The sequence below is a fragment of the Camelina sativa genome, chromosome 1 (assembly GCF_000633955.1).
Source record: "Camelina sativa cultivar DH55 chromosome 1, Cs, whole genome shotgun sequence".
In the NCBI taxonomy this organism is placed as follows: domain Eukaryota; kingdom Viridiplantae; phylum Streptophyta; class Magnoliopsida; order Brassicales; family Brassicaceae; genus Camelina; species Camelina sativa.
The window spans coordinates 5,876,986-5,893,777 of NC_025685.1; the positions used below are offsets into that span (position 1 = coordinate 5,876,986).

Consider the following 16,792-nt stretch of genomic DNA (forward strand, 5'->3'; position numbering starts at 1 on the left):
ACTTTATTATATTTAGATTTTGTTTTTTTTTTTAAGCATAAGAAAAGGCATAAGAAAAGGAAATAAAATGTATTTCCCCAAAGAAAATTTAAAAAGATGTCAACAAAAAGGAAATAGTTAAAAAGAAAATTAGAAATAGTAAAAAAAAAATGGAAAACCTAAAACTAAAATATGGGCCTATGCTCTGAAGCCCATCATAACGGTGAGTCGGTGACTAAGCCTAAGAGGTATCGTCTATATAAGAAAGGTCGCGATGTGATCTTTCGTTTGTAATTCTCACAATTGCAATTTCTCTTCCTTCGCTCTCGTCTTCCTTTTTCTCTTGAGCGATACCTAAAGATCTTCTTCTTTTTCTTTCATCTCTGCAAGGTTTCGTTTTTTTTTTTTCCGATGAATTGATTCGGAGTTCTGATATCTTATTCATCTCTGCAAGATCCCTTTTCTTTTTTCAACTTAGGGTTTCCTTGAGATTCAGAATTCCAAAAAAAAAGAACCCTCTTTTACGAGGGATCTTTTTTCCAAAGACTTATGTTTTTTTTTCCTTTTGTCTTTGGTTTTAGTTTAATGTTTGATGCCCTAAGGGAAGGGACTACGACTACACATTACATGATTGTGTCTGTCCGGTTTCTAACTTGGGGGATATTTGTCCGATATTAGGAAAAAGGATTGGAGATAAGATAATCAATCTCTATTGTCTTGCTGTGCTGACGACTGTGAAAATTCGATTTCTCTGCTATGATCAGTCTTTGTTAAAGGCTAGGACTATGATGTCCTGAGAAAAAATCAATTCTCTGCTTTAAACTATACAAAATTCAATGTTCTGCGAATTTGATGGAGAATAAAAGTCCTTTGTTAAAGCTCAATTGTCCGATTAAAAGATATCTTGCTGGAGCTGGGCCAGCAAGTTAAAAAATTCAATATTCTGCTATAGAGAATACTTCAATCTCTGCTAAGATCAGCCTTTTAAGGCTTGTTCAATGATCTATGTCCGATTAAAAGATGTGTTGTTGTAGCTGGGGCAGCAAGTTATATATAATTCAATGTTCTGCTATAGAGAATACTTTAATCTCTGCTAAGATCAGCCTCTTTAAAGGCGTGTACAATGATGTCTGGCCAGTTAAAAGATATATTGATGGAGCTTGGCCAGCATAGATCAGCCTTTAAGGCTTGTAGTGTCTGTCCGATTAAAAGATGCATTTTTGTAGCTGGGGCAGCAAGTTAAAAATTCAATAATCTGCTATAGAGAAGTAACTCTGCTAAAACATAGACTTGGACTATGATGTCCTGAGAAAATTCAATTGTCTTCTTTAATGGTTTTGTAATGAGGGAAAGTTCAATTGTCCGATTAAAAGATACTTTGTTGGAGCTGGGACAGCAAGTTAACATTCAATATTCTGCTGTATAGAGAGAACTTCAATCTCTGCTATGAATCAGCTTTTGTTGGAGCTGGGACAAAAATTTAACATTTCAATATTCTGCTATAAAGGAATACTTCAATCTCTGCTACGATCAGTAAGGCTTGTACAATGATGTTTGTTCGATTAACAAGATGTCTTGTTGTAGCTGGGGCAGCAAGTTAAAATTCAATACTCTGCAATAGAGAATACTTCAATCTCTGCTATGATCAGCCTTTCAGGCTTGTAAAATGATGTCTGTCCGATTGAAAGATATGTTGTTGTAGCTGGGACAACAAGTTAAAATTCAATACTCTAACTAAGATCAGCCTTTAAGGCTTTTACAATGATGTCTGTCTGCTTAAAAGATGTTGTAGCTGCGGCAACAAGTTAAGATTCAATGTTCTGCTATAGAGAATACTTCAATCTCTGCTAAGATGAACCTTTACTAAGGCTTGAACAATGATGTCTCTAGAAAATTCAGTTATCTGCTTATATACATCTCTCTGAGATATGACATTCAATATTCTGCAAATTTTTGGAGGATAAAATTTCTTTGTTAAGGCTTGTGTTATGGCTTTGTAAGATTGGAAAGCTCAATTGTGGGTTTAAAATATATAATTTTGCTGGAGCTGGGACAGTATGATAGCATTCAATATTCTGCTATAGAGAATACTTCAATCTCTGCTAAGGTCAGCCTTTATCAAGGTTTGTACAACAATTTCATGAGATATTCAGTTATCTGCTTAAACTATACAACTCAATGTTCTGCTAATTGATGGAGAAATAAAAGTACTTTAACAAGTTTAATGGCTTTGAAAGGTTGCAAAGCTTAATAGCCCGATTAAGAGATATTTTGTTGGAGCTGAGACAACATGTTAACATTCATATATTCTGCTCTAGAGAATACTTCAATCTCTGCTATGATCAACCTTTATAAAGGCTTGGACAATAATGTCCTGAGAAATTCAATTATCTGCTTAAAACTATACACCTCGCTGTGAAATTCAATATTCTGCAAATTGATGGAGGAAAAAAAGACATGTTCTTGTGTAATGGCTTTCTTAGATTGGAAAGGTGAATTGTCCATTTAAATATGTTTTTGCTGGAGCTGGGACAGCATGATAACAATCATTATTCTGCTATATATAACTTCAATCTCTGCTAAAACTTTCTTGTACAACGATGAGATATTCAATTATCTGGAAACTGATGGAGAATGTTCTTTAATAGGAGGACTTGTGTTAAACGGTGTTCTAAGGTTGGGATCTCAACTATACGTTTAATGATGGTTTGCTGGGGTTGGGACAGCATGTTATAACATTCAGTGTTCTGCTTATATGGAGAAAAGTTATGTCTGTCTCTCTTCTAGAGATTGAAAACACATTATCTAGCTAAAGAAAAACTCTTGCTGGAGATTGGAATCTGGATTGAAAACACAATACCTTTTTAGAGATTAGAATCTCGATAGTAAGATATTTTGCTGGAGCTGAGACAGCAGTTTAACTTTCAGTATTCTGCTATAGAGAAAACTTCAGTTTCTGCATAAACATATCAGCCTTTATTAAGGCCTGGACAACGATGTCATGAGAAAATTAATTATCTGCTCAAAACTAGATATGATTTGGAGAAATGTTCTTTAATAAAACTCGTCTTTAACGGTGTTCACAGATTGAAATCTCGATTGTCCGTTTATAGATAGTCTACTGGGACAACATGGTAACATTCAATGTTCTGCTCATATATAGGAGGATTGTCTTGTCTCTTCTAGAGATCAGAAATTCAAACATCTGTTGAAACTCTATCTTAATCTGCATATTGATGGAGACTAAATGTCATCTAATAAAACTTGCCTAATAATATAAGAGTGTCTGCTTAAGGTCTAAAGACAACATGATAACATTCAATGTTCTGCTTATTATACACAAGGAAAAAAATGTTCTTATAGGAAAAGGCTTGTCTGAAGATTTTATAAAGACCGGGAGTGTCAATTGTCTGTTAAAAAAAACACTGTTCTGTTATGAATGTAAGCGCCGTTGCACCAGCACCATCTACTACGAAGGCTACATGTAACTGTAAGGGTGTACTCGTACACTTGTTTTTTGCTCTTTACACTGTCAAAGCCCCAATAATGCTGACGAGGTGCTATTACTGAAAGAGAACGGAGACTAGTATTTGTAATCGCAGAGTCTTTGTCAATTTAATTATCTAATTTGATTCCTCCTTTGGGCATTACAATGCAAAAACCAGTTCGTCAAATGCTTAACTTTATGAAACTATATCATCGACCCTTCTCGTCGTCTCCCAACTCTGCTCTCCAGACCTTCCTTCCAATCTCTCAACTATGCTCTAACGGACGCCTTCGAGAAGCTTTACTGGAGATGGTGATGTTAGGCCCCGAGATGGGATTCCATGATTACGATGCGTTGTTGAATGCGTGTTTGGACAAAAGGGCTCTTAGAGAAGGTCAGAGAGTCCATGCCCACATGATCAAAACCCGTTATTCCCCCGCTACGTACCTCCGGACTCGTCTTCTCATCTTCTACGGTAAATGTGATTGTTTGGAGGATGCCCAGAAAGTGCTCGACGAAATGCCTGAGAAGAACGTTGTTTCCTGGACTGCTATGATCTCGCGTTATTCTCAAACTGGGCATTCTTCTGAGGCTCTCTCTGTTTTTGCTGAGATGATGAGATCAGATGGCAAACCAAATGAGTTCACTTTCGCTACTGTGCTCACCTCTTGTATACGTGCTTCTGGGTTAGCTCTTGGTAAGCAAATCCATGGACTCATAGTTAAGTGGAGTTACGATTCTCACATTTTTGTTGGGAGCTCTCTACTTGACATGTATGCCAAAGCTGGTCAAATCGTAGAAGCTCGTGAGATTTTCGAGTGTTTGCCTGAGAGAGATGTTGTCTCATGTACTGCTATTATTGTTGGATATGCACAATTAGGTCTTGATGAAGAGGCGTTAGAGACGTTCCAGAGACTGCTGAGTGAAGGGATGAGTCCGAATTATGTTACCTACGCGAGTCTTTTAACTGCATTATCTGGACTTGCTTTGATAGATCATGGCAAGCAAGCTCATTGCCATGTCTTGAGACGTGAACTTCCATTCTACGCGGTCCTTGAGAATTCGCTTATTGATATGTACTCAAAATGTGGGAATCTCTCTTACGCTCGAAGGCTTTTTGATAACATGCCTGAGAGGACAGCGATTTCATGGAACGCGATGCTTGTGGGATATAGTAAACATGGTTTAGGAAGAGAAGTTCTTGAGCTTTTCAGATTGATGAGAGATGAGAAGAGAGTGAAGCCTGATGCAGTTACCCTTTTGGCTGTTTTGTCTGGTTGCAGCCATGGGAAAATGGAAGAGACAGGGCTTAGCATATTTGAAGGCATGATAGCAGGAGATTATGGGATTAAGCCTGACACTGAGCATTATGGTTGCATTGTTGATATGCTTGGCCGTTCTGGTAGGATTGATGAGGCATTTGAGTTCATCAAAAGAATGCCATCTGAACCAACTGCTGGTGTCTTGGGTTCTCTTTTAGGAGCTTGTAGGGCTCACTTATCTGTAGATATTGGCGAATCTGTAGGTCGTAAGCTCATTGAGATTGAACCAGAGAATGCGGGTAACTATGTCATTCTCTCGAACTTGTATGCTTCTGCAGGTAGATGGGAAGATGTAAACAATTTAAGAGCTTTGATGACGCAGAAAGCTGTTACGAAAGAACCAGGAAGAAGCTGGATTCAACTAGAGCAAACCTTGCATTACTTCCACGCAAATGATCGTTCTCATCCAAGAAGACAAGAAGTATTAGCTAAAATGAAAGAAATATCGATAAAAATGAAGCAAGCTGGTTATGTTCCTGATCTTAGCTGTGTGTTATATGATGTGGATGAAGAGCAGAAGGAGAAGATGTTACTTGGTCACAGTGAGAAATTAGCCTTGACTTTTGGGTTGATTGCTACTGGTGAAGGGATTCCAATTCGAGTTTTCAAGAATCTTCGTATATGCGTTGATTGTCACAACTTTGCTAAGATCTTCTCAAAGGTTTTTGAACGAGAAGTGACCTTAAGGGATAAAAACCGGTTCCATCAAATTGTCCGAGGAATATGTTCATGTGGAGATTACTGGTGATTGGTGAACATCGCATAAAGGCATGTAATATTGACTAAGCCAACATCTGTGGAAATGCAGGTGTTGAAGATTAACGGTACAAATTAAAGTTGATTTGATATTCTTTTACTTTGTTACAGCTAGGATAGGAACCTTACAAAACCCAAACATACAAAACCTGAAAGACTCAAAAGTTGGCATCTTTTAACAGTTGGGTTCTAGTCAATCTTCACTGAAGAGTAGATCTTTCTCACGAACCAGAAGCAAGCATAGAAACCGATTGTGCCAGTTAGGACGAAGAATGCATAAGAGATGATGATCATGTACCCGAAGTAGAGCATTCCCGAGACTAACTTGGTGATCTCCAGCTTCGTGAAGAAGTAGAAGATTGAGTAGAGGAAGAGGTAGAAAGCGGATGAGCCTGCAGTTAAGTAAGCTCTCCACCACCAGTTGTAATCCTCGCTACAAAGCTGGAAGTAGCAGAGCACCACTGTGATCTCTGCACAAGTGACGATCAAGATCAAGAACACTATGAAGAGGAACCCGAAGATGTAGTAGAACTGGTTCAGCCATATTGATGTCAGGATAAAGAAAAGCTCGATGAAGACTGCTCCAAACGGGAGGATGCCTCCAATTAGTATGGAGAACACTGGTTTCATGTACCATGGCTGCTCTGGTACTTGCCTCGGGATCTTGTTTGTTTTGACTGGGTATTCAATTGCTGGCTTTTTGTAACCCAGATAGCTACCGACGAAGACTAGTGGGACTGAGATGCCAAACCAGAGGCAGAAGAGAGCAAACATTGTACCAAATGGTATGGCTCCAGATGACTGCTCTCCCCAAATGAGGGCATTCAGAACAAAGAAGATAACAGAAAGGATACCGGGAAACATGAATGCAGTCTTCAAGGTCATTCTCTTCCACTTGTTTCCTTTGAACATTTTGTGAAGGCGAGACGAGGAGTAACCAGCGAATATGCCCATGAAAACCCACAAGAGAACCATGGCAGTCATAAGCCCTCCTCTGTTGGATGGAGATAGGAAACCAAGCAACGCAAACATCATTGTAACAAGCGACATTCCGAAGATCTGAACACCGGTACCAACATAAACACACAATAATCCAGAGTTCACTGGTGGCCTGAAGACATCTCCGTGTACAAGCTTCCATCCAGTCTCTTCCTGAGCCTCATCTTGGGTCTCGAGCTGATTATAGTTTGAGATATCCTTGTACAGAGTTCTCATCATGATCATGGCTACCATTCCAGAGAGGAAAAGGACGATCATAAGTGAATTTATGATGGAAAACCAGTGGATTTGATCATCGTTCATAAGAAGATACGTGTCCCATCGAGAAGCCCATTTGATTTCACTCTCCTGTATATTAAGAGTCCGGAAAATGTTTAGCAAGGTCAAAATGTAAAGCAACAGAAGTCTAAGGCAAAAAGCCTAAACCTTTACCTTAAATGAGACATCATATGTAAACACTATTTCTTTTCCTAGCTCAACTTCTTGAGGGACAGTGTTACTTTGGATTAGATTCTTTGTGTCCTTATTGCATGTTGTTAACTGAGGATTTTTTTCATCCCACTCCTTGTATTCATGCAAGATACTATCAAAGGAGAAGCCGTTAGCTAATAGAAATTAGGATAGGGAAGCGTACCCAAGTAGTGAAGATAACTAGTAGGCAACTACCTGTTCGGAGTAACCTCAAATCCAACAATTCGAGCAGAATCAGACTCTTGATCTCTGTGGTACATAACCCGGAAGCTCAAGTGATTATGTATAAAGTATTTCTCCTCTTTGCTCTGCAAAGCCAAGCAAATATTGGTCGGTGTGGGAAAAGGTAAAAAGAATGCAAGAGTGAAGCACAAGATTTCAGAGACATACCCCTTCATAACTCCCTTTGAAGCCAACACGAAAACCGTGTTCATAAGTCGTTGACTGGCTTCCATCTCTCCTTTGTCTAAGTACAGCTACTGGAAGATTATCAAGAATCCTGTACAACAATTCAAGTGGAGGTTTGTAAGATAATTAAACAAAATCTATGAGACAGAGATGCGAAGAACAAGAAGTTATATTTACTACTTACATATTGGCCCGGTATTCATCATTAATCTTTTCCTTGAAATTTTTTGTGGACTCAGCATCAAGTTTAACACGGCAACCTACTTTGCAGGGCTGATCTTCCAGCATTTGAAACTGAAAAAATTGTCTCAATAAGGTCAACACTTATAGAGTTATAGTGAAGAGGTTGAGGCATGCAAGAAAAGCAGTCTAAGAACATATATATAGGCAAAAGAATTGGGTATTTGCTTACAGTATAAACCGAATTCTCAATACGGTCTCCTCTGAGAACCTCCCCCAAATTCTCAGCATTGTTCAAGATCTTAGGAGGCTTACAGTAATTCAGATAGTAGTAGTCATAAGGAAGTTGTGTCTTGGTGGACGACAATTTGTTCACTTTAACATAAAGAGGATCACCCTGTTCCAGACCAGACAAAAACAACAAATCAAGAGCTGAATAGCCAAGTTACTAGTACAGCCAAAAAAGAAGATGTGAAAACACAAGTTTCAAGTGCAGATCTATGGATTTTGCTGACTATAATTTTTTTTATGCATTATCTTAAACTTTCATCATGACTTAAATGGTTCAAGAATCTGTAAATCTCATAGACAGATCCCACTAGACGAAAGAAAAGGAGATTCAAATCATCAGAAACACAGAGGAAGGAACTTCAATTAGAAACACACAGATCTCTACATCCCATAAAGACACTTCAAAATACTCAAACGACCCTCTCTCTACACACATGACGGTGCCACTTTCGTTTCTGAATATCACATAGCCAAGATATAGAACAAATATACAAAACTTCAAACTTAAAGTTTCTGTGTTCTCAAGAAATTTCATCAACCCACTCAAATAGTAGCTAGCTATCAACACAAACGGTGACCAAAATTTCAACGAGACGTAAATGAAACCACACGCCAAAAGAGATCGAGGTTCTCATCGGAAACACGAGATCGGGGAAAGGAAAGAAAAAAAAACAAAAAAACAAAAAGAGCTTACCTTCTGGAAATCGCGAGGAGCGACTCCGGGGAGATAGAAGGCATGAGATAAAGAGAAAGAGAGGAAAGAGAGGAATAGAGTCGCGTAGAATCGAAAGCTACTTCCTTTCGTCTTCTTCATCTTTGTTTTCTTCTGTTTAATCTCTCCTCAGAGCCAGAGGTTCTCTTCTTCAGATGAAAGTAGCCGGAGCTAAATTATAAAGAAAGCGTTTTTATTTTACAAAAGATGACGAAAGGTGTTCACCATATACGACGTCGTTTCAATGTTTGGATAGCTTACTAATAAGAAAGTGTATAAATAAGATTTTTCAAATAAGTAGATGCTTTTTTTTTTTTTTTTAAATCTTTTGTCAACTTAAGAGCAAAAGATTTGAAATAATTTCCTTTACTTGTATGACATTTGTTAATCTTTTCTTGAACATTTGTTATGTTGGGAACATAGAGAATAATATTATTGGGAATTTAAGATTGCAATATCTTATGCAGATCACTTATTTCTAGACAAGAATTTAGATTTTGTACTACATTTAAACTCCAAAATTAAATGTAAAATACAGAAGTGTTTTTAATTGCTTTAATGAACAAGAATTAAGAAGCTTCATGTCTAAGCAAAGAGATATAATGTATATTGGTTGTGGGATGCTTAAGTTTGGGTAAGTACAATATGGCTTTACTCTCAAGAAATAACTTGAGCTTTAAAATTTCTATAGAATATAAATCATTCATTAAGTAAAGTTAGTTGATTGATTATGATAATGACATTAATAAACAGGATTTTTTTAAAAGTTAGTTTATCTTTTTATTTGTATGACCTCATGTAAAAAAAATGCATTTGTAAAGAGAAAATTATGTTGAGTAAAAAACAAAACGGTGCGTTTTATAATATGTTTTTTTTTTAAATAATAATAAAACGATGCGTTTTGATGCCGCCGGCAAATGAAATAAGGAGAAAAAAAAGTGACTGAGAAAGTCAAAGAAACCAAACCACCATGGAAATCGAAGGTGAAGACGGCACGAAGCTCTTACTGAAGGCCGGAGTAAAGTCTGTGTTCGGAAGAGGAGCGGGATTCAAAACCGAAGATCTATCAGTGTCACGCCGCCACGTATCGTTCGAGTTAAAATCCGCCGCCGCCGGAACCGAACGGTCTGAATCCGGTAGGGTTTACTTCGAGGTTCTCGGGAGGAATCCGGTCTGGGTAAAGACGGGTGAACCGGGCGAAAAGATCCGAGCTTTACGGAAATCAGAGACGGGAGAGATCGCCGGCGGAGATCGGTTTTGTGTATCGGGTCATAACCCAATTTGGTTCACTTTGAAGAAGAGACGCGATGAAGTTATGGAAGAAAGAGCATTGGATAGTGAAAGCGAATTGGGTGTTATAGATATCTCGGATACTGACCCTGTTAAAGGTGATCAATTTTGCACTTTGATGTCTTTATCTCTAAAGTAATACAAAGTTTGGGGGAACATTGGCGCTTAGTGAATGAGTCTCAATGTGTATGTGGTGTTGCAGAGTTTGGATTTCTTGTGATTGGGAAAGAGTTTGATCAGTATCCAAAGAGTAGGATGCGTGATGTAAAGCAATGGGACTGGTTTTTAGAAGATTCCACGAAAGGAAATAGCGATGATGATGATGGTGAGGGAGATAAGAAGGGAAGGAAAGGGTTAAGCAAAAAGAGAAGTAGGAAGAAAGGAAATGAGGATGATGATGATGATTGGAGTGTTGAAAGTGATGAAGATAAAGAGTTGATTGTGAAGTCGAAAAGAGTTTTGACTCCTACTTATTCTACTAGATCCAAAAAGAAGACTAAGAAAGATACAAGCGGAGGTAGTAGTAGTAGTACTCAAACGAAACAGCGTGGAAGAGTGGATTCTGAAGATGATGATGATGATGAAACATTGGGAGGCTTCATTGTTAGTGATGAAGAAGATAAGTTAGAAGAAGAAGACGAATCAAATGTAGAAGAAGATCTTGATGAAGATGAAGACGAAGAACTTGACTAAACCTAATATGTAAGCAAAGCTAATCTTCTTGTTTTCTAGAACTACACAATATTTTGTTCAATCCTATGATGATGTGTGTGTGTATGTGAGAGCTGAGGTTTTTGAAATCTCCTAAAGACTTACTAAACCTGAAATGTAAGCAAAGCTAATCTTCTTGTTGTTTTCTAGAACTACACAATCGTTTGTTCAGTCGTATGATTTGTGTTTGTGTGTGTGTATATTAGAAGAGCTGAAATTTTTGATCTTATGATATATATATTGTTCAGTTGTATGCTTACTTTTGAAATTCTCTACAACATTGCTGCTTCTGCAACAGTGCAACCCCAGTTTTGATTGCTTTAAACGATGCCGTTTGCCTTTCTGTTATTTGGCAGTTCATGGTACCCCACTAAGGTATCAGGATCCACGTTCTTCATCTTGTACGTGTGAGTTCTTCTCATCGTACGTGTGAATGAGTTTTACAAATTAAAAAGAAAGAAAAAAAGCCGCGAAGTCTTCTCCTCCTTCCTTTCTCCATCGTCCTCCTCATTCTCTGGCTTTCTTCTTCCCATTTTCTCACAATACAACGAAGCCTTTTCCATATACAGAATCAAAAACATGAGTAGCGAGGAAAACATCACATCCATCAAGACCGATAATAACGGTGGCGATTCCTCTGATCTCTCTACCGTTCCCGCCTTAGGTAATTTCAGAAACTAACTCTTGTTGTTGTTTTCTTTCCTGGAAATATAATTCTCTGGAAAACATTGAATCTTTGGATAATCCTCTACCAAAAACTCAACCTTCTCTGATTTAACTTCTGCTTCAAGTAAATCCCCTGTTTTCCTTTCTCGCTTTGGTAATTATCAACAAGGAATAAGGTTCATTTGAAGCTAGCTAACCATTATATGCTTTTCAGATCTTTCTCCGGAGGGTTTTGCTTTTCTTGATGATCTTAAGGCAAGCTACTTCAAATCGGTTAACACATCAATCTCTTACAGTAGTTTCTTTGTGTTTCCTCTGTTTTATGAACTTTTTTTGGGTGTTAATCAACTTACAGAACCTAAAGCGAACCTTTGATCTGAAAACACTCTCTCCGAAAGTTACCAAACGTGTTCTGTACCTCAAGGACATTCAGGTAATGTCAAATCGACGATCTCAACAAAAACTATTATCTTGTAGAATTGTTTGGTTATGTAAATGTTGTGTGTAAATTTTCAGGTTGAACACGATGAACTCGAAGGGAAGTTTCTTGCGGAAAAAGCTGCATTGGAGGCAACATACGATAATCTTTACAAACCGCTTTTTGCTAAGGTGACAAGTTTAAAGTTTTCATCTTTCCTGTTAAAATTGGCTTAATGTTATATGGGTTTAGGATTATACACTTGGTGTATTTTCCTGAGATCTACTGAGAATTTGCAGAGATATGAAATTGTGAATGGTATGGTTGAAGCTGAAGCAGATAAAGAAGGAGTGCCTAATTTCTGGTTGATTGCAATGAAAACCAACGAAATGCTCGCAAATGAGGTCCATGTTTCAATTGCGTTGTTTCGGAAGCTTTGTGTTCATTGTCAATAAATAGATTGTAAACAACTGTCTTGTTTTGGTTTATATAGATAACTGAAAGAGATGAGGCAGCATTGAAGTATCTTAAAGACATCAGATCTTGCAGAGTTGAAGACAAGTCAAGAAATTTCAAGCTTGAGTTTCACTTTGACCCTAATCCTTACTTCAAGAACTCGGTTCTCTCTAAAACTTACCATGTGACCGATGAAGATGGTCCTGTTCTTGAGAAAGTGATTGGGTAAACTAATCAGCCTCATTTTACTTGGTTTTAGTTTTACCTGATCAGCTATAACTCAGTCTCTTGTGATGTGTAGAACGGACATAGAATGGTGTCCAGGTAAATGTTTGACTCATACGGTTGTTGTGAAGAAGAAAACAATGAAAGGGTCAAAGAAGATCAACAACATCCCCATGACCAAAACTGAAACCTGTGAGAGTTTCTTTAATTTCTTCAAGCCACCTGAGATTCCTGAGATTGATGAAGTTGACGATTACGATGATGTTGATACTATTATGGTTAGAATACATTCTCTCTTTTGATTTTTATACTGAACCAATGGTTTCTTTTTTCTTCAGCTAATATCAATTTTCAAATTATCGAAAATATTGCAGACAGAAGAACTCCAAAACCTGATGGACCAAGACTATGACATTGCGTAAGCTTACAGTTCACAATCTCTCTGACATTGAGATATATATTCAAGAACTTAATTCTTAATCTTAACTACTGGCTTTTTTGGTCTTGCAGTGTGACAATCCGAGATAAACTGATCCCTCATGCAGTTTCATGGTTTACTGGAGAGGCTCTTGTTGATGAAGATGATTCTGATGGTGATAATGATGATGATGATGATGATGATGATGAGAAGAGTGACTAGCGAGAGAAGATTTGTTTCAACAAAGTTTGCAAATTGAAAGAGGAGCTTCATATTCTCCAATTTATTTATTACAGATACACCAAGAGTTTCAAGAATTTATCTGAATACATATATCTCAACAACTGATTTTAGAGAGTAGACTTCATGCTCCAAGCACTTAGTCTTAAAACATTAACACTCTGAGATCCCTTGTTAAAAGCAAAGAGATGTGTTCTTTTTCCTGTTGCCAATTTTGGATAAACTCTTGAGGTAATACATGCTTTCCCTTTCCCACCAAAGCTCTCCACTATTGAATTATCAATCTACAACACAAAAACCAAAAAAACTTTCATCATTATTGACAAAAGAATCTCAAATAACTAAATTAGTCTTCACTTTTTTGATCAAGTTCTTGGGATTATGATAAGTGGACTTACCAAAGTCCTGAGAGAGATTGTTTGATAAGGAGAGACATCCACAAAAGCACCATACGGTGTTTTATCATTTCCTTTCTCTAAACTTGATCTGCTTTGGTCACTGCACATGACCACCACATGCTCCTTACTATTCTCACGAGCTTTGAAGATTCTGAGATACACTGATGTGTACTCTTCCAAGTTCTTGGAAGCCAGTACCATCAAACCAAATGGACCTAAACCGGACTTAACCAACGATGCATTCTTCTGGCTGCAAATCAACTGCGGGTCGGTCCAACCTGGTTCAATCACATCTGCTTTCTCTAAGTCTAAACCACTCACTTTAAAGAAAACCTCCACATCTGCTTGTGAAGCTGTGACTCCATGAACCTCCATGACCGATCCTCCTCCTTTCAAAACTTTGTTGCCCCACTTGACTTGCGTTGTACGTAACCTCTCTATTTCTTTAACTGGCCATTGCACCAAACTCTTTCCTGATTCATCAAGCCATATTTTCCTAGGAATAGCCTAATTCACCACCAAAACCAGTTAATCACTTCTAATTTCTAAATTTGCATAATTTAGTCAAAAATGTTAAAATCATAACCGGTTTGATTACCTGTAAACCGGCCCAACCCATATTGACAATGTCCTTATCCGTCGACGACTCGTTAACCCAACCCCACAAAATCCTCCGTTGGTAAACCGAGTCGTAAAACGTCTTTGAGGCGTAAAACTTGCCGTAGTCGTATCTCGGAGCCGTTTCATCCTGAACAAAACCATTGTCCGGTACGTAGACATCTCTCACTTGGTCGTACGTTCCAATCGTGTAGTAATCATGAAACGTATCTGTTAAGCTCACTTTAAGCACGTGTTTCACCATCTTCCCATTAAACGCCGTCGTATCGACGCCGCGTGAATCAGTTCTCGCCACCGGGAAAAAATCAGGGCACTCCCACATCCCAGTGCCGTCGTGGTAATGTAGAGGCTTTGGAGATTGCTTCCACCTCACGAAATCTCGGCTCGTGTGTAGAATCGCTAACCCTCGGCGACCGTCTTGGCTTCCCGTGGTTATACGCCATCGACCATCACGGCCTAGCCACGCGGTGGTTGGGTCGCGAAACGCGGTGGAGTTGATGTGGTTGGCGTCGCCAGGTGTCACGAGGGGATTTTCCGGAGATTTTGTCCAGTGCCGGAGATATGGATCGGTTAGGTTTTTGGGTATGGCTAGGTTTTGGACCTGACGGTTGTAACGGTCGTTGCCTGTGTAGAGAAGTACGGGTTTGCCATTAGGGAGAATCGTGACGGAGCCGGACCAGCATCCGTTAATATCGGACGGTCGAGATGGTTTGATGGCTGGAGAATGTGTGATCCAATTGATAAGATCCGTTGATGTTGCGTGACCCCATACAGTGTCGTTAACTTCCATAAGGGCGCCGTGTGGGTTCCATTGGTAAAATAGATGGTAGATTCCTTTGTATACCATAGGCCCTGTCCAATAAAAAACATACATAACTATGCTTGTACATACTGAATGTTTAAAATAGTATTGAGGTAGAGAACAATGACTAACCGTTAGGATCTTGTAGCATTGAAACAAGGCCCCGACATATACCAAAAAAAAAAGATTAGTGACAAGATTATACTTAGAGAATTGAAAATAAAGATAACTAAGTGAAACTGAATCTAATGTGCCCGATGATTAATATTACCGTTCATCCAATTTTTTGGGGCCTGGAAGTGATAACCGGTTCGGTAAGGTTGGTTCTTGATATGATTGGGGACGTTGTGCAAGGCATCAAGAACAGCAAGAGCATTTTCAGCAAGAAACAACGAGATTAACAAGAAAATGGCTCTGTTACACCAAACCATATTAGTCACTGTAAACCGTTTATTTAATATTCTGAAGTTTTTTAATGTTTGAGTTTTACGTATGAGAAAATGCCAAATTTATAGGCAGTGTGGGGGTCTTTGGTGCGTGCTTGAGGTGGTGGTCCATTACATTGTAATAATTACATTCTATGATGTCGATCTAAATGCCCTTTTATGTTAGTTGAGATCAGATATTGATTTCTTAATTATAGAAATACATAAATTTTTGTTAATGTATGAAATAAGTCTCATAAATTAAATGGCATGAAGTTTGGGATGATTGTAAAACTCAATGCGTAAAACTCATAAACTCGTACATTTCAACGATTGTTTCAACCATTTTGGTTGGTATCAGATATATGAAGATACAAAATTGCAAATAAATAAACACATACGCTAGATAACGTACGTATTCCCGACAGTCAGGAATGTTCCAAATCTTATAGCCCTTTTGTTCGTCTCTTTATTGCAATTATTTCCCACTCAGTAATATGACTTTTTATGAATGTCAGTGACTCATCATTGATGCATGCGGTGTAAAATAAACAACACTATTGATTTCATCTGTTCAAAAGCAACGAAAATGTACATTTTCTTCTATTGCCAGCTTTGGAAATACAGTTTTGGTGTTTATGAATGCTTTGCCTCCCCCACCATCTATAGTTATCCACTATTGAATGCTCAATCTATAACAGGAAAAAATATAGATTGAGAAGCCTAGTTGAAATTGAATAAGATCATACCTACTAGTAAAATGACACGTGATTCTTCCTGAACCCTCTCTCAGTACTCAATTAGAAAGACAAAATCAAAATATCCTTAAAGTGAGATCGCTCCACTAAGTCTCTCGACTCTATCCTAATCATTTTGATGGGATTTCCCCATATTAACGGTTCTATTCTAGTTAGAAAATATCACACTTTTGTATGTTAACGTGCTTGTGCTACCCATAATCCATATGCACGTGTATGTGCTGTGCAGAGGCACACGGGAGGGAGTGTGGACACTTTTATTTTTGTAAACTTCATGAAACTTAGCATCGTTAATAGCTTTCATCACAAATGGTCTGGCCAACATATTCAAATAGTAATTTTTGAAAGGAGAAGGAAAAGGAAAAGATAGAGAAAATACTAGAAAGTTTCCGATTATTTGATTGGGAATTCGTTTTTTTTTTCTTTTTTTTGAACAATAATTACTAATAAGTTATGATACCCATTAGATAATAAAACTTAGTATATATACACCCAATAAAATTCTTCAGGAACTCTATCCAATTCTAATTGTAATTGTAGATTATTAGCAGAAACATAAATTTGAATTTGATGAGAAGGTTTTTTTTTTGTTAATGACTGTACGTGAGAGAGAAAATGCAAAATAATAATAATAACAATATAACTGATTTTGTTGCTGCTTTTTTAGTGCTTAGTACATATGTCCAAATCATCAATATTGACTTGAAGATTTCGAAAGAGATATATACAGATGTGTACTTTCCAAAAAGTTTTTGGAGGCGA

At 37.8% G+C, this 16,792-nt stretch overlaps 5 protein-coding genes across 6 annotated transcripts; 3 read left to right on the forward strand and 2 right to left on the reverse strand.

The window, feature by feature from the left end:
• LOC104778405 (putative pentatricopeptide repeat-containing protein At3g13770, mitochondrial) lies at positions 321-5,546 on the forward strand. Its single transcript, XM_010502851.2, has one exon. It carries the CDS (start codon positions 3,632-3,634, stop codon positions 5,534-5,536), a length of 1,905 nt encoding a protein of 634 aa, XP_010501153.1. The 5' UTR covers positions 321-3,631; the 3' UTR covers positions 5,537-5,546.
• LOC104778396 (transmembrane 9 superfamily member 7) lies at positions 5,541-8,790 on the reverse strand. The gene is made up of 7 exons (XM_010502840.1): positions 8,588-8,790; positions 7,835-7,999; positions 7,607-7,716; positions 7,405-7,513; positions 7,210-7,322; positions 6,976-7,126; positions 5,541-6,891 (listed from the first exon to the last, which is right to left on the reverse strand). Exons 1-7 carry the CDS (start codon positions 8,705-8,707, stop codon positions 5,734-5,736), a joined length of 1,926 nt encoding a protein of 641 aa, XP_010501142.1. The 5' UTR covers positions 8,708-8,790; the 3' UTR covers positions 5,541-5,733.
• On the forward strand, positions 9,527-11,045 carry LOC104778435 (protein bfr2-like). 2 transcript variants are annotated; one of them, XM_010502892.2, is made up of 3 exons: positions 9,527-9,993; positions 10,098-10,597; positions 10,963-11,045. In XM_010502892.2, exons 1-2 carry the CDS (start codon positions 9,576-9,578, stop codon positions 10,586-10,588), a joined length of 909 nt encoding a protein of 302 aa, XP_010501194.1. In that variant the 5' UTR covers positions 9,527-9,575; the 3' UTR covers positions 10,589-10,597; positions 10,963-11,045. The 2 variants fall into 2 exon arrangements, with proteins under 2 accessions (XP_010501194.1, XP_010501185.1); XM_010502883.2 differs by lacking the exon at positions 10,963-11,045 and having other exon boundaries at positions 10,098-10,853.
• Positions 11,160-13,013, forward strand: LOC104778425 (nucleosome assembly protein 1;4-like). The gene is made up of 9 exons (XM_010502871.1): positions 11,160-11,270; positions 11,487-11,527; positions 11,628-11,705; positions 11,789-11,881; positions 11,990-12,094; positions 12,184-12,371; positions 12,448-12,649; positions 12,746-12,789; positions 12,882-13,013. The coding sequence occupies exons 1-9, from the start codon at positions 11,186-11,188 to the stop codon at positions 13,009-13,011; spliced, it is 966 nt and encodes a 321-aa protein (XP_010501173.1). The 5' UTR covers positions 11,160-11,185; the 3' UTR covers positions 13,012-13,013.
• On the reverse strand, positions 13,037-15,307 carry LOC104778415 (beta-fructofuranosidase, insoluble isoenzyme CWINV5-like). The gene is made up of 5 exons (XM_010502861.2): positions 15,119-15,307; positions 14,980-14,988; positions 14,026-14,897; positions 13,428-13,934; positions 13,037-13,313 (listed from the first exon to the last, which is right to left on the reverse strand). The coding sequence occupies exons 1-5, from the start codon at positions 15,276-15,278 to the stop codon at positions 13,140-13,142; spliced, it is 1,722 nt and encodes a 573-aa protein (XP_010501163.1). The 5' UTR covers positions 15,279-15,307; the 3' UTR covers positions 13,037-13,139.

Coding starts and splice junctions, on each gene's coding strand:
- LOC104778425 (XM_010502871.1), top strand. CDS start 11,186: ATGAGTAGCGAGGAAAACATCACATCCATCAAGACCGATAATAACGGT. Junction 11,271..11,486: donor CTCTACCGTTCCCGCCTTAG/GTAATTTCAGAA, acceptor TATGCTTTTCAG/ATCTTTCTCCGGAGGGTTTT. Junction 12,790..12,881: donor GACCAAGACTATGACATTGC/GTAAGCTTACAG, acceptor TTGGTCTTGCAG/TGTGACAATCCGAGATAAAC.
- LOC104778396 (XM_010502840.1), bottom strand. CDS start 8,707: ATGAAGAAGACGAAAGGAAGTAGCTTTCGATTCTACGCGACTCTATTC. Junction 7,717..7,834: donor TTGAGAATTCGGTTTATACT/GTAAGCAAATAC, acceptor CAATTTTTTCAG/TTTCAAATGCTGGAAGATCA. Junction 6,892..6,975: donor CATATGATGTCTCATTTAAG/GTAAAGGTTTAG, acceptor CTTAATATACAG/GAGAGTGAAATCAAATGGGC.
- LOC104778405 (XM_010502851.2), top strand. CDS start 3,632: ATGCAAAAACCAGTTCGTCAAATGCTTAACTTTATGAAACTATATCAT.
- LOC104778435 (XM_010502892.2), top strand. CDS start 9,576: ATGGAAATCGAAGGTGAAGACGGCACGAAGCTCTTACTGAAGGCCGGA. Junction 9,994..10,097: donor GGATACTGACCCTGTTAAAG/GTGATCAATTTT, acceptor GTGGTGTTGCAG/AGTTTGGATTTCTTGTGATT.
- LOC104778415 (XM_010502861.2), bottom strand. CDS start 15,278: ATGGTTTGGTGTAACAGAGCCATTTTCTTGTTAATCTCGTTGTTTCTT. Junction 13,935..14,025: donor TGGGTTGGGCCGGTTTACAG/GTAATCAAACCG, acceptor GTGGTGAATTAG/GCTATTCCTAGGAAAATATG. Junction 13,314..13,427: donor CAATCTCTCTCAGGACTTTG/GTAAGTCCACTT, acceptor TTTGTGTTGTAG/ATTGATAATTCAATAGTGGA.